At 39.3% G+C, this 25,059-nt stretch overlaps 1 protein-coding gene across 2 annotated transcripts in view; it reads left to right on the top strand.

Moving 5' to 3' along the window:
- LOC109199848 (uncharacterized) overlaps positions 1 to 25,059 on the top strand; it is an 827,125-nt gene extending 802,066 nt beyond the window's left edge. The window contains exons 1-2 of one of the 2 annotated variants that reach the window (XM_019355178.2): positions 17,938 to 18,042; positions 21,629 to 25,059. In XM_019355178.2, coding sequence (XP_019210723.1) covers positions 22,333 to 23,259 — 927 coding nt within the window. In that variant the 5' untranslated portion in view covers positions 17,938 to 18,042; positions 21,629 to 22,332 and the 3' untranslated portion in view covers positions 23,260 to 25,059. Of the gene's footprint in view, positions 1 to 17,937; positions 18,043 to 21,628 lie in introns of those variants that run through there. The other variant, XM_025898756.1, reaches the window with a different exon arrangement.

The raw sequence follows: 25,059 nt of genomic DNA, 5'->3' as shown, positions 1-25,059 counted from the left end.
AGCATGTTCTAATCGCTCTAATAGGATATTATGGTCAACAGTATCAAACGCAGCACTGAGGTCTAGCAGGACAAGCACAGAGATGAGTCCACTGTCAGAGGCCATAAGAAGATCATTTGTAACCTTCACTAAAGCTGTTTCTGTGCTGTGATGAGCTCTGAAACCTGACTGAAACTCTTCAAATAAGCCATTCCTCTGCAGATGATATATGCATCTCCAAAGTGTTTTTTGAGCAGTTGCTTTGCTTGTATACGGCCTTGTCCTGCATACTAGCTCACTCGGCTGTCCTTTTGTAAGTTGCTCCAAATAATACAAGCAGTGTTGGCCTTTTCATCCACTCCTTGTTCAAACGTGCTGATGACAGAGATGTACTGAAGAGGATCACCATTGAATACAGGTATTTTCCTGGATGGTAATGATGCATGCTGAACAAGGGTTGCAGTTATTTCATTTTGGCTTTGTAAAATGTTACAAATATCCTCAGACTGTCTTTCTCCCACTGTAAAAATCCATATGCAAGGTGGAGGATCCAAATTGTGAAATTGTGTTGTGTTGCCTGCTTGAGCTTTTAGATGTTCAATTTGTATTTCTGCTTGCGGTAGGATCATTGCAGATATGCTGCGTTTATATTTGTTTTGAAGTTTTATCTTCTTTGACTAATGTATTGAGTTTGGCTGTAGATTTTTATATATATATATATATATACATATATATATATACATTTTTTTCCCCTCTGGAACTGTGGGTGGGAGGTGTTATCCAACATTTTCTTTATCTTGGACAGCACCCGCCTCTCCGACACCACCTTGAGGGAGTCCAGCTCCATCCCCACAACATTACTGGCCTTACGAATCAGTTTATCGAGTCTGTTGGCACTTGCGACCCTCAGCCTGCTCCGCCAGTATGCAACAGCATAGAGGATCGCACTGGCCACAACAGACCCATAGAAAATCCTGAGCATTTTCTTGCAGATGTTGAAGGACCTCAGTCGCCTCAAAAAATACAGACAACTCTGGCCCTTTCTGTAAAGTGCTGTGGTGTTTTTAGCCCAGTCCAGTTTATTGTCAGTGTGTACTCCAAGGTATTTATAGTCCTCCATAATGTCAACACTGACCCCCTGGATTGAAACAGGGGTCAAGTGTTTCCTGGTCTTCCTGAAGTCCACAATCAATTGGTCTTTGCCACGTTTCTCATTGAAAATAAAGCTTCAAGCTCAAGCTGTTCGTGTTTCCTCCTTAGCTTTAGTCCCTGTTCCTCCAAAGCATGCTTCTCTTTTAGGGCTGCTATGCTAGCAAGTAAGGTGGGTCCGTAGTTCAAGTGTTCCAAAACTCAAATATTTAACAAGTGTTGAGGGTCCCTATGAACGTGCAAAAGTTTATAAATCAGACTCATTATGGTTGACCACCAATGCATTGGAACTACATCTTGATCAGTAAGTGTGCACACCTTTTATAAATGGCCATTCATTAGCAGTGCTATTTATACCTTGCGTTGGGTGCCATGATGATTCTGATGAATAGCTCTGATGCCTCTCCAACAACCATGGAACAGCTGCTGGCAATTGTTTATTCTGAGAAAAAACAGAAATGGAATATTACACTATTTTATGATGCATTATACTGCTGATTTATAAGAAATGCAGTTTGTGTAGAATCGTGGCCTTATTTCTCTGTTTAGGGAGAAGAAAACATACTGAACAGGAAACCAAGGTCGTAACTTAGGCTCCCTGAGAGAGAGAAAGAATGTGAATGCTTAGTTTGGAGGGGGGCCGAAACTATAAGAATGTGAGAAAGGGTCAGACACTTCAAGATTTTGCCAGACACCTTCCTGTGCACATCTCCCGTCCGGATGTTTATAATGGTCAAAGTGTTGTATGGAATAGAGAGAATTGTATTGATTAAAGTGATTGTTGATTGAGCATCGAGTGTTGTTCTTCCTTCAGCCCAAAGATCAAAGAGTTGAGGTATTTTAACAGGTTGCATTTGTATTTGTTCCTCTTAGTATCCAACATACTTCAACATAAATCACAACCGTGCAGTGGTCACAAACCGTTTGCTTCTTCCAACCAACAACACCTGATGCTAATTAAATACCATGTTTGCAAACACAAAAAGTTACCCCTAGCGGCACACAGAAGGTAATAAACACAAAAATGGCCTCTTAGCTTTGAGCTCTCCTCTGTGTACTCTGCAAACAGAAACACTCAACAACATTCTAACGCATAGTTTATGTCCTCACAAATGTGTCCGTCTGTGTATACAATCCTGTTCAGATGAGGGGGCTGGTCCAACTGACAGTGGGTCCAAGGGTTTCGTCCTGACACCTAATGGCAGTCAGAGTGCTGTTGACTAGCCTGTAGAAGCCCTTGCGCCCCTCCATGGTTATGCCTCCCCAGACCATCACTGAAACCACCATCAAACTGGTCATGCTGAACAATGTTACAGGCCCACTCGCTACAGCTTCTGCAGACTCTTTCATGCCTGTCAAGTGTTTAGGGACAAACCTGCTCTTATCTGTAAAACAATGAGGGCATCAGTGGTGGCCCCGCCAGTTCTGTTATTCTATGACAAATGTGAGTCATGCCCCTCAGTGTTGAGAAGTGACCACAGGGCCCACTAGAGGACGTCAGGCCCTCAGGGCCCTGTCATGAAGTCTTTTTCTGATTGCGGTCAAAGACATTCACACCAGTGGACGCTGGAAGTAGTTTTGCAGCTTGCGCAGTGCTCATTCTGTTCCTTCCGGCACAAAGAAGCAGATACTGGTCCTGCTGATGGGTTAAGGGCCTTCTACAACCCTGTCCAGCTCTTCTACAGTAACTGCCTGTCTCATGGAATCTCCTCCAAGCCATCTCTGAGACATACAGCAAACCCTCTGGTACGTACTGATAAGTCATCCTGGAGGAGTTGTAATGAAGCATCTGTAGTGTCCAAGTATCGCATCATGCTACCAGCAGTGACACTGACCTTAGCCAAATTAAAAGCTTGTGAAAAAAAGAGTCAGAAAAGATGAGGAGGCGAAAAATACCAGTGTTCTCTACCCTAACACCATTCCTTATTTGATCTTGTTTCATTCTTGCCCCTCTAGTGCACTTGCTGTTACCTTAATGAAAACTCATTAACAACCTCCTCTGCTACTAAACTGACCAGATCAATATTTCAGAGGTTTAGCTGACTTGATTTTTGTGGTGAAACTTAATTAAAAAACAGGTCTGTGTAAGATACCTACACTTATTTTACTATCATGGTGTTTAGATGTGTATTTACTGTATTATATTGCTTTATGTACAGTATGGTGTATAACACACAGAAAGCAATGTTAGAGATAGAGCTGGTTATTATGTTATTGTTTGGTTTCTCCTTAGTTCTGCTCTTCAGCCTACATTTGAGCTCTTTTTCTGCTTTGAATAAAACTTAAGCAGGTTCATCATGTTTACAACCATGATTATCAGTGTCTTTACTTCTCCTGTCACTGACTGTTTAAACAGCCTGTGTGTTACCCGTGAACAGCCACTAGAGGGCGGCAGAGCTCCCTCACACCCACCTGAGACTCAGAAACAAGTTATCATTTAGATATTTAACTGAACCACAGGTGTGGTCAGTCCTGTGTGTTTACAGGCTGAAACACAAACCAGAGTCCATTTTAAAAAGTCCATATTTAATGTCCCGTAGAAATAAATGAGTGGATAGTGATGAGAGGGAGAAACTGTCACTGCTTTAAATTTAATCAGGTCTCACATCATCTTCTGATGTGATCCAGGTGAACAGCAATGCAGTAAAACCTCAGTGATCATCTCACAGGAAGTCAAAACTGTGATCTTCATGCTGCTCATCCAACCCCGTCCTTCCTTTAAGGTCCAACAGAAAAAAGCAAACTACACTTCAGTTCAGCAGTGGATGATGACTGTACAAACATACAATACATCTGAAATAAGTTCACACTGTACACAAAACAAACTAGATGAAGGTGTTCAGTCCATGAGGCTTTGCACAGCAGTTAAACAGTCCTGCAGAAATAAAATGAGCAACTTCCTCTGTTCCAGACTTTCCTCCTCCATCTGCTAGCAGACATCTCAACAACCCACCTCAGTAAAGAAAACTGGAATTTACACCTCAATGGAGCTCGGGTACCCGGATTCACCAACAAGTAAATAAGAGCAGAGCCTCCATCGCCCGGTACGTCTGGTATACTGTAGTAAAAGATAACATCGATGTTACGGTCCACAGGTATGAATCATGTGATACCAGCATGTATATCAGACAGAGGCTCTTCTCAGTGTGTGAAGACCTGAACCACATTAACATGATCACTTGATCATGTCCGGAAGATCACATCTTAGACCTTGTGGTGTTCCTGGTCAGCAGAGGTAAGGACCTACAGAGCAGGAAGCAGAATATTCATGTTTTCTTTTTACAAGGATCTGATTAATTCATCAGATCAGATACAGGGCACCTGTAACCGGAAGGTCGCCGGTTCGATCCCCGGCCTCTCTGTCCTGGTCGTTGTGTCCTTGGGCAAGACACTTTACCCTACCGCCTACTGGTGTTGGCCAGAGGGGCCGATGGCGCGATATGGCAGCCTCGCTTCTGTCAGTCTGCCCAGGGCAGCTGTGGCTACAACCGTAGCTTGCCTCCACCAGTGTGTGAATGTGAGCGTGAATGAATAATGTCATTGTAAAGCGCTTTGGGTGCCTTGAAAAGCGCTATAAAAATCCAATGTATTATTATTACTGGTCCTGATCCTGCAGGCCTTCTGACAATGGTACAAACTGATGGATTATCCTGGAACAGTTGGACTGCCTGTCCAACCTCTGCAGGGTCAAAGTATGCTAGCAGCAGTGACACTGAAAAAGCAGTAAGAAGAGGAAACATGAGAGGCTCCACCTGTAAACCCATGCCTGTTTCTGTGTTTGTCTCATTGTTGCTCCTCTAGTTCACCTGTTTTTAATTTGATGAACACCAAAGCAGCTGATTAACACCCTGATACTTACCTGATCACATCAATATCACAGAGGTTTGTACAGAGTAGCATCAAGTCAATGTTCCACTATTTTGTGATGAAGATTTCCATAATTACACAACATTTCTGTTAATAAAAACAAAGAAATTATGTAAAATAACTCAAACTATCCTTTTTTTACTTTCATGTGTGTCATTTTAAAATTAGAATTAGAATTAGAATTCAACTTTATTGTCATTGCACATGTCACAGGTACAGGGCAACGAAATGCAGTTTGCATCCATCCAGAAAGTGCTTTAGTCGTGATATAGATATATTACAATATATATTAGCAATAATAGAGATGTGTAAGTATATTACAGAAATGGGTCTATTATGGTATGTTATAATGTACACAGTGTGAAGTATGTTATGAATATTCTATAACTATAAGTATGTACAGGCTGTAGTGAGTACAAGCTATGTACAGGCTATGAACAGGATATAAATATGAAATAAAAACTATACAGAAATCTGAGATATACAGTTATACAGAAATGTGAACTATGTAAGTTATAAACAGTTGTGGGATTAAAAATTATCGTATGTACAGAATGATTATTTACACAGAACTATACAGTAGTGGTAAAGTGCTAGTGGTTGTGGGTGTGTGTATGTTCAGTCCATGAGTTTAACGTGGGTCAGATGTCAGGAGGCAGAGTTCAGGAGTCTGACAGCTGTGGGGAAGAAGCTGTTCCGGTACCTGGTGGTCTTAGTCCGGAGGCTCCTGTAGCGCCTCCCAGAGGGCAGGAGGGTGAAGAGTCTATGTGATGGGTGACTGGGGTCTTTGATGATTTTCCCAGCCCTTTTCAGACACCGCTTCCTGTAGATGTCCTTTATGGCAGGAAGTGGTGCTCCGGCGATGCGCTGGGCAGTTTTCACGACCCTCTGCAACGCCTTCCGGTCCGAGGCAGAGCAGTTCCCGTACCAGACTGTTATACAGTTGGTCAGGATGCTCTCGATGGTGCAGCGATAGAAGTTCACCAGGATGTCTGAGGACAGGTGGTTCTTCCTCAGAGTCCTCAAGAAGAAGAGGCGCTGGTGAGCCTTCTTGACCAGCTTGGAGCAGTTGGTCATCCAGATGAGATCCTCGGAGATGTGGACTCCCAGGAACTTGAAGCTGCTCACACGCTCCACAGCCATCCCCTTAATGTGGATGGGTGGATGTGGGTCAGCATTCCTCCTGTAGTCCACGATGAGCTCCTTAGTCTTCTCGGTGTTAAGCAGCAGGTTGTTTGTGTCGCACCACTCAGCCAGATGATCCACCTCCTCCCTGTAGGCGGCCTCATCGTTGTCACTGATGAGGCCAATCACCGTGGTGTCATCTGCAAACTTAATGATGGTGTTGGAACCATCAGCAGGTCTGCAGTCGTGGGTGAAGAGGGAGTAGCGGAAAGGGCTCATCACACAGCCCTGTGGTACACCGGTGTTCATTGTGATTGTTGATGAGCAGCGGTTATCCAGTCGGACATGTTGGGGACGGTTGGTCAGGAAGTCCAGTAACCATTTGCAGATGAGGGAACTGATGCCCAGGTCTGTCAGTTTCCTGATGAGTTGTGAGGGGTGGATTGTGTTGAATGCTGAACTGAAGTCTATAAACAGCATTCTGGCGTAGGTGTTGTTGTTGTCCAGGTGTGAGAGGACAGAGTGCAGTGCGATGGAGACTGCATCCCCTGTGCTCCTGTTCTGGCGGTATGCAAATTGGTGGGGGTCCAGGGTGGGGGGGAGACAGGATTTGAAGTGTGCTAAGACCAGCTGCTCTAAGCACTTAGTGATGATGCGGGTGAGGGCTACTGGGCGGTAGTCATTGAGGCTAGATGGGTTGGAGTTTTTGGGTATCGGGACGATGGAGGTGGATTTGAAGCAGGCCGGTACCACAGCGTGGGCCAAGGACAGGTTGAATATGTCTGTGAGCACTCCTGCAAGCTCCCCAGAACACGCTCTGAGAACACGCCCGGGGATACCATCAGGACCTGCAGCCTTGTGGACATTGATCCTGCTCAGCACCGCTCCTACATCGGTGGGGGAGAGAGTCAGAGGTTGGTGGTCTGGCGTCATGTCTGTTATGGTTAGGGGTGTCAAATTATCGCGTTAATTGCGATTAATTAATTACAATGCTATTTAGCGCGTTATGTTTTTTAATCTCGTTAATCTAATTTTTAATCTCTTGACGTCATTGATTTTGTATGAGAGTTGCTATGTTATAAAATCCGTTTTTATGTGCTGGGCTCCTTGTGCTTGACTTGTTGGGGGTGGAGTCACGTCGTGAGGTCAAGGTGAGAAGTGGTGATTAGCTTACAGTGTGGATATGGAGGCGCATCTGAGAGTTGTTGGCCCAATGAACGGGAAATTTGTATTTCATAAACGCCCCGACGGCACCATTGACAAAGGTAAAGTGGTCTGCCTAGAGTGTAAGAAGGAGTTTGCTTACCACCGAAGCAGCTCAAGTTTGGCCTATCACCTCAACGCAAAGTACCCAGCCGCGAGTGCAGCAACAGCTAGCAGTGAAGACGTTAGCAATATAGCAAGCCAGAGCAAAGCTTTTCGCCAAACAAAACTAGAGAATACCCCTCGTATGAGCAAGTCTGCGACCGACAGGCTGACTAATGTTATTGCCAAGTGGATAGCGATGAACTGTAGGCCGATAAATATAGTAGAGGACGAAGGATTGACAGAGGTGTTGCAAATTGCGTCCAATGACCCGTCATACAAGCCGCCGTGCAGGACTACAGTAACGACCAAAATCAGCAAAATGTACGACGGCGAAAAGAAAAACAAACTTGAGATTTTGGCGGAGGATTCTCCCAACTGTGTTGCTATAACCGGAGATCACTGGACCTCAGCTGGCAACCACAGCTATTTTGGGGTGACTGGACACTTTATTGATAGTGAGTGGAACCTCAACTCATTTGCACTGACCGTCATGAGAACAGAAACCAGGCACTTTGCTGATAAATGCGCCGAACAGTTCCTCAAGGTAGCAAATGACTGGGGTATTGAAAACAAGATATCCACCATTGGCACAGACAGCGCAGCAAACATGCTGGCTGCTATGAGAGCACTTCCATATGAGCACATCGCCTGCAATGCTCACATTCTCCAGAGGACCATCACGGTATGTCTCGATAGCAGTGGTTTTGTCGGTGTACTGGCAAAGTGCCGCAAGATTGTTGGTCATTTTAAACAAAGCCCTGCGAGTACCACAGAACTTAACCAACAACAAGTAGCACTCGGAAAGAAGAGCGATCAACTTATACAGGATGTACCCACCAGGTGGAACTCGACTCTCGCAATGGTCTCACACCTCCTATGTAACCGAGAGGCTGTCCAGGCTACGTTGGACCAACAGAACCACAGGTTGGTCTTGCCAACCGAAGCTGAGTGGGCGAAACTGCAGAGGCTGGAGCTCCTGCTTGAACCATGCAAGTAAGTTCAAATAAACACCTTCCCATTTTAATTATATAAACTACTGTTACATGTGTAAAATCAAAATTAATGAACATAACAAGGAACTTTTAAGGACAATTAAATTGGGAATCAGTTACACTTTGATTTAAATGAATCCAGCTAGGTTTATTTAGCAAACCTCTCCACCTCTGCAGGTATGTGACAGAGCTGCTGGGTGGTGAGGCCTACGTCTCTTGCTCTGTAGTGCTGCCTGCTTTTCGCCATCTGTACCGTGTCATGGACATTACTGATGATGATCCTGCCTACGTGGTGAAGTTCAAGAATGCCTTCCAGAAGGATCTGGCAGCACGACGAGCTAATGGCAACGAGATATGGTTCGAGGTGGCCACAGCATTGGATCCACGGTTTAAGGATTTGAAATGTCTTCCAAGAGAAAAGAGGGAACAGGTAGGACAATAAGGTTAAGCTGGACTAATGAGTCCAATTCATTATCAAATCAAACTTTTATTTATTATATGGAACACAAAGTTCTTTACAAGATTAAATAAAATAAAAAAAAAAGCACTTAGTTTTAATCACAATCATTCATTCATTCATTCATTCATTCAGGTGTGGACCATTCTGGAGAATATGCTCCAGGCAGCAGAGCCCAGAAGAGCAGATAGTCTCCAGCCCTCCACAGAGGATGATGGACCAGCTCAGAAGAAGAGGAGGAGCGAACTCCTTCTGGGGTCTGACTCTGACTCAGAAGATGGAATTGAGTCTGGAGAGCTGCAGCGCTACAGAGCAGAACCCAGCATCAGTATTGATGACTGTCCCCTGCAGTAGTGGTATGCTCACTCAGGAGTCTATGAAAAGCTGTCAGTCCTAGCACAAAAGTACCTGGCCTCCCCAGCTACCTCTGTACCCTGTGAGAGACTCTTTAGCCTTGCAGGCCACATAGTGCAAAAGAAAAGGGCAGCCTTGCTTCCAGAAAATGTTACCAGGCTGGTGTGTCTTAGCGACTGGCTGAGGAAGAAGAAATGAGACACATGTGGTCAGCATAGCTGCTGTGTCATTTGTAGCCTACTAGAATAGATTGCTTGATGTTCAGCACTTTTTTTTGTGATGGAAGAATACTTTGATGTGCTAACTTGCAGCACTGCAATGTCAGTTTTATTTTTCATTATCTGAAGCAGAGGAATTTCAGTGCTGTATTGCTCAGAAAAGAGCAACTCTGATGTGCTAACTTGCAGCACTTAATTTATTTGATTTTATTTGTATTTATTTTTCCACTTATTTTACAAAAGAATACAACAGTATGTAAATGGTTGCATCTGTTTAACGTTTGTTAAACAATAAATGACTTTATAAAGTCACTTTCTTTGTTATATATCAGTCTTTTGGTCTGCCACAATAAGTTGAGGGCTTTCCTCAGCTATTTTTAGGTGAGATTAAAAAAGAGATTAATTAGATCAATTAATTAAAAATCATAATTAATTAATCTCTATTTTTTTTTTAATCTCTTGACAGCACTAGTTATGGTTGTGGTTGTGGGGTTCCCTCGCTCAAAACGAGCATAAAAGTTGTTGAGCTCGTTGAGGAAGGAGGCATCAGAGGATGTGGGGGAGGGTTTGTGGGTCCTGTAGTCTGTAATGGTCTGGAGTCCTTGCCACATGCGTCGGGGGTTGGAGTTGGAGAAGTGTTCTTCTACCTTCTTTTTGTAATGGTGTTTGGCTTTTTTGATGCCCTTCTTTAGATTAGCCCTGGCTGTACTGTAGGCGTGTGCATCTCCTGACCTAAAGGCGGTGTTGCGGGCCTTCAGGAGGAGACGAACATCCCGGTTCATCCTAAAAATCCAAAAAATTTGCATTTCCTGCGAAAATGCTGTGTGGATGCCTGACCGCTGAAGCTGTCTGCTGAAAAGCTGAAAAAGATGAAAAGTTGCAAAAAGTTGTATGGTGGTGAAAAAAAAATGTTGCCCTGAGCAGGATTCGAACCTGGCCCTCCTGGTCTCAAGGCAACCACTCATCTCACTGAGCCAAACTCATTCGGAAAAAGAATAGGCGGAGAGACTGACAATTTTGCTGAAATGAACAGAAGCTGCTGAGAATTGTGCTGATAAGAGGTGAAAAGGCTGAAAATATTGCAAAAATAAGGTGAATCAGCAGAATTTCTGCTGAAAAGAGGTAAAGAAGCAAAAAGTTGCGCTGAAAAGAGATGAATCAGCAGAATTTCTGCTCAAAAGAGGTTTTTTCTGAAAACAGCTGAGATTTGTGCTGATAAGAGGTGAAAAGGCTGAAAATTTTGCAGAAGAGGTGAATAAGCAGAATTTGGGCTGAAAAGAGGTGAAAATTCTGAAAATTCTGCTGAAAAGAGTTCAATCAGCAGAATTTCTGCTGAAAAGAGTTCTCCAGAACCCTTTTCAGAATTCTGCTGAAAAGAGGTTTTTGCTGAAAACAGAAGAAAAAGCTGGGATTTGTGCTGAAAAGTGGTGAAAAAACTGAAAATTTTGCTGAAAAGGGGTGAAAAAGCTGAAATTGAGTTAAAAAAAGTTTAACTGTTAACTGAAAGAAATGTTGCCATAAGCGGGATTTGAACCCGGGCCTCCCAGTCTGAGAACGGCTGCTCATCTCACTGAGCTAAAACACAGCTCAATCGGGCAAGGAAAACTAGTGACCCCACTGGTAATGTGGCAGAAATGGGCAAAAAATATTGCATAAAAAATTCAATATCTCAAAAAGTATAGAAGTTATGATTACCAAAAGATATAGCACCCATTAGCAGAAACAGCAGAATTTTTTAAAGTTTGAATGGAGAAAATCGGCTGAAAACTGAGGGAGTAGTTAACGTCCAAAAAACATACGGAAGCAACTAGAATAAAGTACTAGAAAAAGTTTGCATTTCCTGCGAAAATGCTGTGTGGATGCCTTAACGCTGAAGCTGTCTGCTGAAAAGCTGAAAAAGATGAAAAGTTGCAAAAAGTTGTATGGTGGTGAAAAAAAAAAAAACATTGCCCTGAGCAGGACTCGAACCTGGCCCTCCTGGTCTCAAGGCAGCTACTCATCTCACTGAGCAAAACTCACTCTGCCAAAGAAGAGGTGGAGAGATGGACAACTCTGCTGAAATGAGCAGAAGCTGCTGAGAATTGTCCTGATAAGAGGAGAAAAGGCTGAAAATTTTGCAGAAAGGAGGTGAATCAGCAGAATTTCTGCTGAAAAGAGGTAAACAAGCAGAAAGTTGCGCTGAAAAGAGATGAATGAGAGGTGAAAAACGCCGTTTTTTGGAGTTACAAAACGTCGTGTAATTCAGAAACTAGGAGGGCTAGCAGCATAATTCTTGTACTGGGTGAATCAGCGGACTTTGGTGTATTTTGACTGTGATTTTCATTGCTCTTTGTACCTCCGTTGCGGAGATATGACGAGAGAAGAAACAGCTTCATTTTCGGAGTTTGAAAACTGAGAGGAGGACAGATTTCCACCCCTCAAACAAACGTAATTCATTGCTCAACGGTAAGATAATTGTAAAAACTGCTTCCACTGTGAGTATCAGCAGTGTCTGAAGATATATTGGCACAAGCCTCATGTCCTAACTTTGCTTTGTTAAAGAGATATGACGATTTGAAAAAAGCCTCTCATTAGAGAGTCCCAGCTGTGATTTTGAACAGACTCTCCATTGACTTTCTATGGAGAGTTTTAAGACTTTGTGTTGCTCTGAGGCGATTTGATAAAAATCTGTAACTTCCACTACAGTGATAGTGACATTTTCTGAAAGCCTCTGAGTTAATTGCATAGCAACCATAGCAACACATGTATTTTCTGAAAAATCACAATTTTGCTACTGAAAACTTAAAGAGAGATAAGATTAAAACGGTAGAAGGTCTGAAAAAGCTGAATCAGACAGGAATAGCCCAATACTTTGAGAACATTTTAAAGTTTGAATGGAGTTTCTAGGTGAAAGTATGAGGAAGTAGTTAAGTTTCAAAAACAAGCAAGTTTTAGCAGAATTGCGGAAGTTTTCCATTCATTTCAATGGGACAAATTAAAGGAAAAAAGTGTAATATTTTAAAAAGTATAATAGTAATAAACACCAAAAGTCATAGCCTAAGTTAGCAGAAAGAGCAGAACAGTTTAGAGTTTGAACAGTGAAAATCGGCTGAAAACTGAGGGAGTAGTTAAGCGGCAAAAAACGTACGGAAGCAACCAGAATAAAGTATAAGAAAGTATAAAGAGAAACAGAATCTCAATAGTGTGGAAGCCCTTTGAGGGCATCCACACAATAAAGAGAAACAGGAACTCAATAGTGTGGACGCCTTTTGAGGGCATCCACACAATAAAGAGAAACAGGAACTCAATAGTGTGGAAGCCCTTTGAGGGCATCCACACAATAAAGAATAAAGAGAAACAGGAACTCAATAGTGTGGATGTATCCACCCAATAAAGAGAAACAGGAACTCAACTAGAAAAAATTGCATTTCCTGCAAAAATGCTGTGTGGATGCCGTAACGGTGAAGCTGTCTGCTGAAAATGGCTGAAAAAGCTAAAAAGTAGCAAAAAAATTGTAATAACTTTGCAGAAGCAAAAGAACGTTGCTAAAATGTAATTACTTAGCAGAACTGCAATATCTTAGAGGAAACATGATACTTGGCAGAAATACAATAACATAGCAGAACTTATCAGAAATATTGTAACTTTGCAGAAATATGATAACTTCTCAGAAATACAAGAATTTAGGAGAAATAGTATAAGATAACAGAAATAATATATTGAGCCAAAAATAGTTAAACATTACAGAAATACTATGTTTTAGAAAAATACTACAACATAGCAGAAATTGTGATTTAGCAGAGACACTGTGATGTACCATGAATACTGTAATTTTGTACAAATACTATGTTCTAGCACAAACACTATAATTTAGCAGAAATACTATCGTTTGGCAGAAATACTATGTTTCAGCACAAATACTCTGGTTTAGCACAAATATTATAACATAGCAGAAATGATATATTTAGAAAAAAAACAGAATTTAGTAGAAATACTATGATATAGCTTAATAACAATGATTTAGAACAAATACTATGATTTAGCAGAATAGTAATAACTTAAGTGGAAATATTGGAAAAGTAAAATGACGAGCTGGAAAAAAACGGAACATGGTTACGTTTCCTCAAAACTAATTGTTGTTCACCTGTGAGAAGAAAATAAAGAAATAAAAATAAATTTTTAAGAATCCCAGGAAAGAACAGCCAACAGATACACACAAAATCAAGTATGGACATATGGACACACAAATGCACAGAGAGAGACACACAGACAGGGTCTGTTCCAGTCAACCAGTCTGAATATATTATATTTTTATCCAACAGTGAGATGCTGCCATAAAAAGGGTCTCTCTCTCTCTCTCTCTCTCTCTCTCTCTCTCTCTCTCTCTCTCTCTCTCTCTCTCACACACACACACACACACACACACACACAGCAGCAGCAGCAGCAAGTGAACAGGGGCTGTTAACAGCATGTTTCTAGGTCAGTCAATCAGCCTGAAGCTGCTCAATTTGAATCCACCAATCAGAGAGGCTGCTTGTTTCCCGCCTAAACAGTTGTCCTTGGTGCAACCTTTTACACACACACACACAGGCACAGAGAGAGACCAGCTTTTTGCAGTGTATTTCTCATATTGAGGATTCCCCTCAAACAAATGGCCATAATTTCCTTACCTTAGGGGCTAGAACTGTCATTCTTACACCGTTTTGTTCAGAAGAGATGGGGGAATCATCAAGTGTTGACTATTTAAAATAAAAATATGAATTATTAGAGATATATGACTTAGATGATTGGCTGGCTGGGAAGTAGAGCAGGCCCTGATATGTAAATTTAAATGTACCAGCCCTCCCAGACAATTGGCTGGCTGGGAAGCTGGGCGGGCCCTGATATGCAAATTTGAATGTTTCAACCCTCAGATATGATTGGCTGGTTGGGAAGCCATGAAGGCCCCAATATGCAAATTTGAATGTCTCAGCCCTCAGATATGATTGGCTGGCTGGGAAGCCATGAAGCCATGAAGGCCCCTGATATGTAGGGATGGCTATCATTTAGGTTTTATCCGATACCAGTACCAAACCGGTACTTTTGAAACAGTGCCGGTGCTTAAACGGTCCAAAAACCTCTCATGTTCAGCTGTTTTTTTGTAAAAAGATAACAATGTTAGCCTTTTCTGCAGCTATAGGGGATTTATGGTATCACTCTTGGCTGGGAGCAGTGCTTAATCAATGGGGAAAAAACACAAACTTTGTCCAAAAACCTCTCATGTTTAGCTCTTTTCCACTTTTTCTTTGGTCATTTTAGCCTTTTTGGCCAGGGTGAAGGGAGTATCTGCCATCAAACAAGAAGACAGCCGCATGTAACTACGACGGTGTTTGCTAGTTCACCTTACATGCATTAATTTAATAACGTGGTTAGCCTACTCAACATAAATTACACACGGACAACATTAAGCTACTGACCCAGAGAAGAACGGCTGCTGCTGCCATCATCATCCGTCATCATTTCTGCTACACTGGCAGGGCTATGGGCCAGGACTCTACTCTTCGGGTTTTTGGGGGATGTTGCTAACTCCGGTCCGATAACAGGCAACCCACCCGCAGTAGATGTGCACGGTGTGAGGTCTCGCAGTAAGCTATCAAATACGGTGCATTTCTCGGCTTTTAAAAAAACGCTATGCATCGCCAGGTGTTTCATCAGATTTGAGGAGTTACCTCCTTGGCACAGTATCACCTTAAAGCACTTGTTGCAGGCTGCTGAGTTTGCATCTTTTGCTGTGAAGTACAGCCAGACTTTGACCGCTTCGACTTGGGCATTTTTAATCTGTAGCTCTGCTCTAAAAGAACGTACGTACCTGGGCCCGCCTACTAGGCTTGCAAAGGTAAAATGATTGGCTAGAATCCAAAGTGTATGACATCTCAGGAAAAAAAAGCACCGAAATAAAGCACCGAAATGTGCGCTGCTTTTCGGTCTGGTTACTACCATTTATGTCAGAACCGGTGCCATGATGGCACCGGATACTGGTACCCATCCCTACTGATATGTAAATTTGAATGCTCCAGCCCTGACATATGATTGGCTGGCTGGGAAGCCGTGCAGGCCCTGATTTGTAAATTTGAATGTTACAGTCCTTACAGAGGATTGGCTGCCTGGGGACCTGGCAGAAATATATAGAAATACTATGATTAAGCAGAAATACTGTATTTAGCAGAAATAATATGATTTGGTAGAAATACTATATTTAGAGGAAATACTATGTTTTAGCAGAAATACTATAATTAATCAGAAATACATACTGTTTTTTAGCACAAATACTGAAAAGTAGCAGAAATACTATGATTTAGCAGAATAGTAATAACTTTAATAGAAAAATTGGAAAACTAAAATGGACAGCTGAAAAAATGCTGAACATGGTAAGGGTCCCTCAAATGTACTTGTTCAACAGGGAAAAAATGGCAAAAAAAAAAAGGAAAAAAAAGAAAGAACAGCCTGCAGATACACACAATTACAAATATGTACACATATGGAAACACACATGCACAGGGGGACACACACACAGGATCTAATGGATTAGTCAACCAGTCTAAATATATTCAGTTTGAATCCTACATTGAGATGCTCGCACACACACACATACACACACACACACACACACACACACACACAGCAGGAAGTGAACAAACAGGGGCTGTTAATAGTGCTGGCAGCATGTTTCTAGGTCAGTCAAACAGCTTGGAGCTGTTTGACTTATTGTGTGGATGCCTAACAGCATCCACACAATAAAGAGAAACAGGAACTCAATAGTGTGGATGCTCAGCATCCACACAATAAAGAGAAACAGGAACTCAATAGTGTGGATGCTTAACCAGCATCCAAGCAATAATAATAAAGAATAAAGAAAAACAGGAACTCAATAGTGTGGATGCTGTAAGGCATCCACACAATAAAGGATAAAGAATAAAGAGAAACAGGAATGCCTGTGAGGCATTCACACAATTATGTTTATCAGTCTCTGCTGTCACTCACTTTTTAAATAAAGTTTAAATAAATCACCGCCCGTGTGTTACCGGTGAACAGGCACTGGAAGGCAGCAGAGCTCCCTCACACTCACCTGAGACTCAGAAACATGTCATCACTCAAGTATTTACCTGAACCACAGGTGTGATCAGTCCTGTGTGTTTACAGGGAGAAAACAAAAAAAAGTCCATATTTAACATCGGGGATCACACTGAGGTTTGCTGTGTTGCTTCTATTGGCTGAAAATGATCCTCTTTATCTCTGACTGGTTTGAGTGGGTCAGACGGGTGGTCTGGTCTCATCCCTACACAGAGCAGGAGAGTTTGAAGATTGAGTGCACGTGACAGGAGGGTGAACGTGCTGCGAATGACATAAACAACACGAGCTCCTTCACATCTGAGGCCAAACAAACTCATTAATCAGTCAAATTGTAAATGGAGTTTGGTGGCAGGTCTGCAACGGTGAGACTCGGCAGTTTACTGATGTTTATAGTGCACTGATGGACCAGCAGGGGGCGGTGAAGGTGTATCCGCCTGTCTGACGTCTCATTTTAACCTCAGACATGGGCTGTATCCTAATTCAGGTTCTGCAGCCCTTTTTAAAAAAAATTATTTGAACAATTGAACAATAAATATACATAAAAATGCAGTTATAGAAAGGGTATGAAAATGTCACAACTTGCAGTATCTTTTACAAGTCATGTATACAAATACAAGTAGGAAAACAAAAAGAGGTATACTTATATAGGAGAAAACAAACAAACAAAATAAACGATTAAAAAAGAAAGAGGTGCTCGAGGCATAAATAAACGACATATAAATCAAGGGAAGCTATAAATTCGACACAGCTCTTGTGTTTTACATGCTTTGGAATTTGTGCTGTTATTTAGATTTTCTAGATAATTGGAGAACAAAGCTTTAAAAGCAAATATGTTTGGACGCTGTTGTGAAAATTTAGTACAATGTATGTGAAATTTGGCAAAAAAATCAAAAGATTGATAATATATCTTTTTCCTGGATTTATTATGTCGGTATGTGAGAGGCCAAATATAATATGTTGAAAATTCAGTTTACATGAGGGATCTATTTTGGTGTTTATAAAAATTTTTAGATCAATCCAAAATATATGTGTATATGTGCATTCCCAAAAAAGACGACATTTTGTTTCCTCTGCATTGCTGCAAAAAGTGCAGAGTATTGGAGGAATATAATAATTTACAGTGCCTCAATAATGCTATGCTTTTTATTAACAAGTGTTATAAAGTTATATAGTGTAGTATTAAGCGGACACAGCCCTGAAAAATAAAGGCATGAGACCATGTGTCCTTGGAGAGTAGAAAGCTGCAGACTCTCGCTCACGCTTGCCTGGGAAAATGTAGATAAGAGGGGACCATCTCTAGTGGAAAGTTACTGAGACGCTGTTGTTTAGACTAGAATGAGAGTACTTCTGTAATAAAACTGTCAGGGGCACGCCACCATTTTCAGATCCGCGGCAGCGTGTCGTGCAGGACGCATCTCCCTTCTAGAAGTTATAAACTGTTAAATGGTCTACTGAGCAGTGTTTTGTCTTCCATCGGATGCCTCTGAGGAATCAAAAGAACTCGGTGAAGTGTTGATATTTACATTATCAATATTTTTCTTAAATTTAACCAGATATGTCTTTACCAGATAACATCTATGGATTAACTTAGAAATAACTTCTCTTACCTTGTTAGTGATAATAAAGTTCCTTGATAGAATCCAAGTGTTTTTCCAGTCTATATCATTGTAAATATTATTCCAATAAAATACAGCTGCAGGTTGGAAACAATATCTCTTTGAATAATTTGTCTAATACATTGATTGGCTTTATCACTCAATAAAGGACAGATGTTACCAATGTATATGCTAGCGGGATTTAGTTTGGGAATAACAAAATTTCTACCTTTAGGAGAAGACACCAATAACCTTCTCATCCCATCTGGTATTGCATCAAAAACTAGAGCATATACTTTTGGAGTGACAGGAAAATCATAAACAGACAAAAATTCCTTATAAGAAAATAATTGATCATTATTATTCAGTAATTGATTCACGAATAAAATTTTTCTATCAACCCATTTCTGAATATATAAGGATTTGTTCTTAAATGTAATATCGTGATTGTTTGAAATTAGTTATTTATGGGGAGAAAAGTTGTGAGAGCATATCATTAACCAAGATAATAAGAGTTGACTATGAAAGTTGGAGAGTTTAATCGGTAATTTAGAGATATTGTAATTGCATCTTAACAGAAAGTGTATTCCTCCAAGTGAGATAAAGATATGATTGGTAATAAAATTCCAAATTGAATTGGGATTCTTTTTTAAAGATTTTGATCCATTTGATTTTAAAGGAAGCATTAAGGGAGGTAAAATCTAAAGAATTTAGGCCACCAGAACATAACGTGTTTATCATTACATTTTTTAAATATAATGTATTCACTTTTTCCAAATGAAGTTAAATAATATTTTATCAATTTTTGTGCATAAATCTTTTGAAACATCAAGTGCCATAGCTTCATAAATAAGTCTGAAGAGGCCTTCAAATTTGGCTACCAAGGATCTTCCAGTGATGGATAAAACCCTTTGAAGCCAAAGATTAAATCTTTGTTGTATTCAAGTTAGGAGAGGGCATCTTGGTCTTTTTCAATGATAATACCAAGATATTAAACCTTATCTTTAACAGGAACACCTGATATAATAGTATCTGTGCAGAATGTAACAGGGAAAAGTTCACATTTTGGAATGTTGAGTTTAAGACCAGAGGCTATTAAGAAATTATTGACAACTTTGAGAGCTTCACCAACTTGAGATTTATCCTTTAAAAAAAGTGTTGTGTCATCCGCTAGTTGAGATAGATAAAGTTCTGCCAGCAACTGAGAGACTATTACACTGCTGTTTTTAAAATGAATAGAGAGTAACTGCATAGGAAGAAGGAAAAGATATGCCGAAATGGGACAACCTTGACGGACCCCACGGTTGATATCAAAGCTTTTTGTTGTACCATATGGGAGTTTGATTGAGCTATTTGCATCTGCATATAAAGTTTGAATGGATTGTTTAAACATATTTCCAAAACCAAAACTATCAAGTGCTCTGAACATGAATTCATGTTCAATGGAGTTGAAAGCTTTATAAAAATCCAAAAAAAACAATGAAACTATTATCTGTGATTAAATCTGAATGATCCAAAATATCAATTACCAGTCTTATGCTGTTTGTTATGTGTCTGCCAGTCATAAAACCAGACTGTATTTCATTAATAATATCATTAAGTGCACATTTTAATTTTTTAGCCAAACACATAGCAATTATTTTATAATCATTATTCAGCAGTGAAATAGGTCTCCAATTTTCTATCAAAAGGACATCTTTTTGAGGTTTAGGAATCAAAGTAATTAGTCCCTGAGTCAAGGAAGGAGGGAGCTTTTCATTAGCAATGCTTTCAATGTATACTTTATGTAAAAAGCGTAATAAGTCCTTTGAAAACAATTTGTAAAATTCAGAAGGGAATCCGTCATTCCCTGGACTCTTATTAAGTTTCATTTTATTAATACCACCTTCAATATCTAGTGTTGTGATGGGGGCATCACACATAGTTTTATTATTGTCACTAATTGTTTTAATATTACCTAAGGAATTATAAAATTTTTCAATGACTTCTGTAGAAAAATTGGATTTATATAAAGTTTTATTAAAAAAAGTTCACAGGTCTTGGAAATCACTTGAGGATCTTGTGTGATGACCCCATCTGAACAAAGTTTAGTCATGCTGCCATGTGTATTGTGATGTTTTTCTAATTTGAAAAAATAGCTAGAGTTTTGTTCACCCTCTTCAAGCCATTTCCTTATTATCTAATTTTAATTGTAGAATTTGAAGTCTGTTCCGGTTATCTTCAGATAAATTATCAGGTGATCTTGACAAAGTGATAATTTCAGAAATTATTTCCGACTCTTCTTTTTTTCTATTTTTAACTATTTCAGCTCCTCTTCTCATTAAAAGAGACTTCAATTCAAATTTTATTAACTCCCAATTTTTTCTAAAAGCATTTTCAACACATGTCTTGTTCCAATACTCATCTATTTTTGTTTTAATTTCCTTTACCAAAGAATCATTCAGTAGAAGAGAATTATTTAATTTCCAGTATGAATTCACTCTTTTAGACGGATTACTGGCATACAAACATATCTCCAAAAAAATAGTTTTATGATTTGTCAAGGGTGTTGGGAACATTTTTGATGTAGAAACATATTCGGAAAAAGGATCAGAAATTAACCAATAATCAACACGAGACGGTAATGAACCTGATCTATTTTTCCATGAAAATTCCTTAATTGTGGGATTTTTAAGTCTCCAGGTATCAATTAGGTCTCTTTCATTTATAAAATCCATCATATAATTACTACTTTCCTGAATTTTACTTGTTATTGAGTGAATGATTCCAGTCTCCTCCTAATATAATCTCTTTACTTGTTAAAGACTCATTTTTTTTCATTTACTACAAGTATTAGGTCAGTATTCTCCTGTTTGTTATTGTAGCCATAAATGTTTCCCAGTAAGAGGGTCCGATCATTAAAAAAAATAACCAGCAAAATAAAATGTCATTTCGGATCAGTTTCTGAAAATATAATTTTCCCATTAAACTTATGTTTCAGAATCAGAGTTCCCGCTGAATGGTTTGTGCCATGAGACATCCATAAATCCTTACCCCATTGGGATTTCCAGAAGTTAGCATCATTAGGTTCAGAATGGGATTCTTTTATGAGACAAAAGTCGGCATTCAAACTTTTAGCATATAAAAACAGAGCTTTCCTTTTGGTATTGTCCCTTAGTCCTCTAGCATTAAAAGAAATAAATGATAAAGATGAAATTTTGAAAAGTAAATTAACTTTTTACCCTGAGAAGAGTGTGTAAGCTTCAGAGAGAACAGAACTACTCTGTCTAAAAAAGTGCTTCAAAAATGTTTTAGCAGCAACAGCATACTTTAAGTCTTTAGAACAATAAGGAAAAGAGACCTTGAGGCACATCCACAAACAGGACTGAAAGGGATTTCAGTGAATTTCTTTTCTGTTCACAAAAGCACGGGCTTCGACGAAGTAGGCCATTTTCCCCTCCTTATGTGCTTTCTCCATCTGTGGCCATAACTGGTTGCGTCTCTCTCGGTCCACAGGAGAGAGATCCTCTTTGAAATGGAGCTTCCTTGTCTTCAGGTAGTCAGATCACTTCGCCGCCTTTCAGATGATGTCTCGAAAGTGTCTCATGGTAAATTGCAGGATTATGGCGCGGGGCAGTGGCGCAGAAGAGGACTTACGTCGTTGTCCGATCCTGTGGACTGAATCAAGTACCTCTGGGAACTTTTCACGGTGGTCGGGATCCACGTTTTGGCAAATTTCAATAACCTTACTGCATGCAGAGGAAGCCAAAGTTCTGACCATTAAAAACATGGCGGATCTCGAAAAATATCAGTGAGCAACATGATCTGGATGGCAAACAAGGTAACAGACAACCACACACTCACTTATGACACACACTGGAAGGAAGAACTCAGATACATCTGGAAGAAACAGCTGCATCATCCAGACAGTTGCAGAATATGATCAATTGGAACTGAAAACATTTAACTATATGGATCACAACACACAGGACTTGGAATATTAAATAGATCCAGACAACAACTTCTTCTCATCTAACAATAACAATTGCTGCTATTATACAAATAAAGACTACAATCAGAGGATTAAAACTGAGAATAAATTATCAATTATCCACTTTAACTGTAGAAGAGTCTGTGCTAATTTTAATCATATCAAAGAATATCTTAACCAGTTTTCACATCCATTTAGTGTCATTGCCTTATCAGAAACTTGGATCAATATGGAAAAAGGAACAGACTTTGAACTGGAGGGTTATGAATTCACATTTATAACTAGGCGAAACAAAGGAGGAGGAGTGGCCTTGTATGTGGACAAATCCTTGAAATTTAATGTGGTGGAAAAGATGACGATGGTGATTGATAATGTACTAGAATGTATTACAGTTGAAATTTGTAAAAAAAAAAAAAGTAAAAATGTAATCATTAGCTGTATATACAGAGCTCCAGGTAGTATTGAGACATTTAAAGACTGGATAGAAGAAACATTTATTGAAATAGCTCACAAAAAAGTTTTCATTTGTGGAGACTTCAATATTGATTTGCTAAACCCAAACAAACATATAACTACTGAGGAATTTATAAACACAATGTACTGTATGAACCTCTTCCCTAAAATTACTAGACCTACCAGGATCACATCACATTGTGCAACTCTCATAGACAACATTTTTACAAATGACATTGAAAATAAGACTGTAAGTGGACTCCTGATTAATGACATAACTGACCATCTTCCAATTTTTACAATCTATGATAGGAATTACAAGATCAATAAAATGGACAGTAAAAAAGAGTACAGAGGAGTAAGAACAGAAGAAAGAATGAATGCATTTAAAAAAGATTTATTGAAAGAGAACTGGGGTGAAGTATACCAGGAACAGGACGTTAATAGTGCGTATAATGAATTCCTTAGAATATTTACATTACTGTACAATACCAACTGTCAAATAAAGCAATATAGTAGGAAACATAAATATATGGACTGTCCATGGATAACAAAAGGTCTGCAAAATGCATGTATAAAGAAAAATGCTCTATACAGAGATTTCTTAAGAACGAGAACTAAAGATGCTGAAATCAGATACAAAAGATATAAAAATAGGTTAACTAATATACTTAGATATAGTAAAAAAAAGAATACTATATGAATCATTTAGATATAAATAGAAATAATAATAAAAGATTATGGGAAATACTGAACAGTGTTATAAAAAGTGGGACTGGACAAAAGAACTATCCCAAGTATTTCATTTGTAATGACCATGAAGAATACAATATGGATGTTGTGGCAAATAGTCTCAATAAATTCTTTGTAACTGCTGGACCAAATTTAGCAAGAACAATCACTCATCCTGGGAAAGCACAGGAAAAACCGGATACACTGATTGACAGAAATCCATATTCTATGTTTCTCACAGCCGTTGATGAAAATGAAGTTTTTGAAATTGTCAAAAAATGTAAAAATCAGAAATCTTTGGATTGTAATGATATTGATATGATAGAGGTTAAAAGAGTCATTGAGGCTATTATAAAACCGTTTACATACATCTGTAATTTATTATTTCAAACTGGTCAATTTCCAGATAGAATGAAAAATAGCAAAAGTTATACCTCTATACAAATTTGGCAACAAACACCATTTCACAAACTACAGGTCTGTCTCTTTACTACCCCAATTCTCAAAAATTCTTGAAAAACTGTTTAAAAACCGACTGGAAAAATTTATAGATAAACATAAACTACTCACCGAGAGTCAGTATGGATTCAGATCAAGCAGATCAACATCATTGGCACTATTAGATTCAATAGAATACATCACAAATTCCATAGACAAAAAGCAATATGTGGCTGGGTTATTCATAGACTTGACAAAGGCATTTGACACTATAGATCATGATATATTAATAAGAAAACTGGAACGTTATGGTGTCAGAGGGGTAGCTTTAGATTGGGTCCGGAGTTATTTAGGTGACAGGAAGCAGATTGTGAAATTAAATGGTGGTTGCTCCTTATGTATGGACATTGCTTGTGGTGTACCCCAAAGGTCAGTTTTGGGTCCAAAATTCTTAAACTTGTACATTAACGACATCTGTAAAGTGTCCAAAGTATTAAAAATGGTTCTCTTTGCTGACGATACAAACATTTTTTGCTCTGGTGATGATCTGCAGAATTTATTGGAGGATATGATTAATGAAATAAGTAAAGTGAAGTTCTGGCTTGATAAAAACAAATTATCATTACATTTGAATAAATCTAAACTTATGTTATTTGGAAATAGTAGTTTAAATACAAATGCAAAGATTCAAATAAATGGTGTTGATATCGAAAGAGTCAGTGAAAATAAATTTCTGGGGGTAATAATAGATGAAAAACTTAACTGGAGAGCTCACGTAAGATATATTCATTCCGAAGTATCACGAAGCATTGCAATACTAAACAAGTCAAAACAGGTATTTGACAGAACATCACTTCATATTCTATACTGTTAACTGGTTTCACCATACTTAAGCTATTGTGCAGAGGTCTGGGGCAATAACTATAAAACCACATGACATTCACGTTTTACTCTTAAAAGCAATAAAAGCAATTCGAATCATCCACAATGCAGGTTATAGGGAACATACAAACTCACTATTTTTGCAGTCTGAAATATTGAAAATTGACTATCTAATGAAATTCCAAACAGCACAAATTCTATTCAAAGCAAAAAATAAAGAACTGCCAGGTAATATTCAGAGTATGGGTTTTTTTTGAAAGAAGGAAGATATAATTTAAGGGGGTTTTGTAACTTCAAAACAGGGAAGGTATATACTTCAAGAAAAAGCTTCTGTGTTTCTGTTCATGGAGTGAAACTGTGGAACAGTCTGAATATGCAATTAAAGCAATGTCCAAACATAAAACAGTTCAAAAAGAGTTATAAAAATATGATCTTCTCGAACTATAAAGAA

The sequence above is a fragment of the Oreochromis niloticus genome, linkage group LG15 (assembly GCF_001858045.2).
Source record: "Oreochromis niloticus isolate F11D_XX linkage group LG15, O_niloticus_UMD_NMBU, whole genome shotgun sequence".
Classification (NCBI taxonomy): Eukaryota; Metazoa; Chordata; class Actinopteri; order Cichliformes; family Cichlidae; genus Oreochromis; species Oreochromis niloticus.
This window is presented reverse-complemented; position numbering and strand designations above follow the sequence as displayed.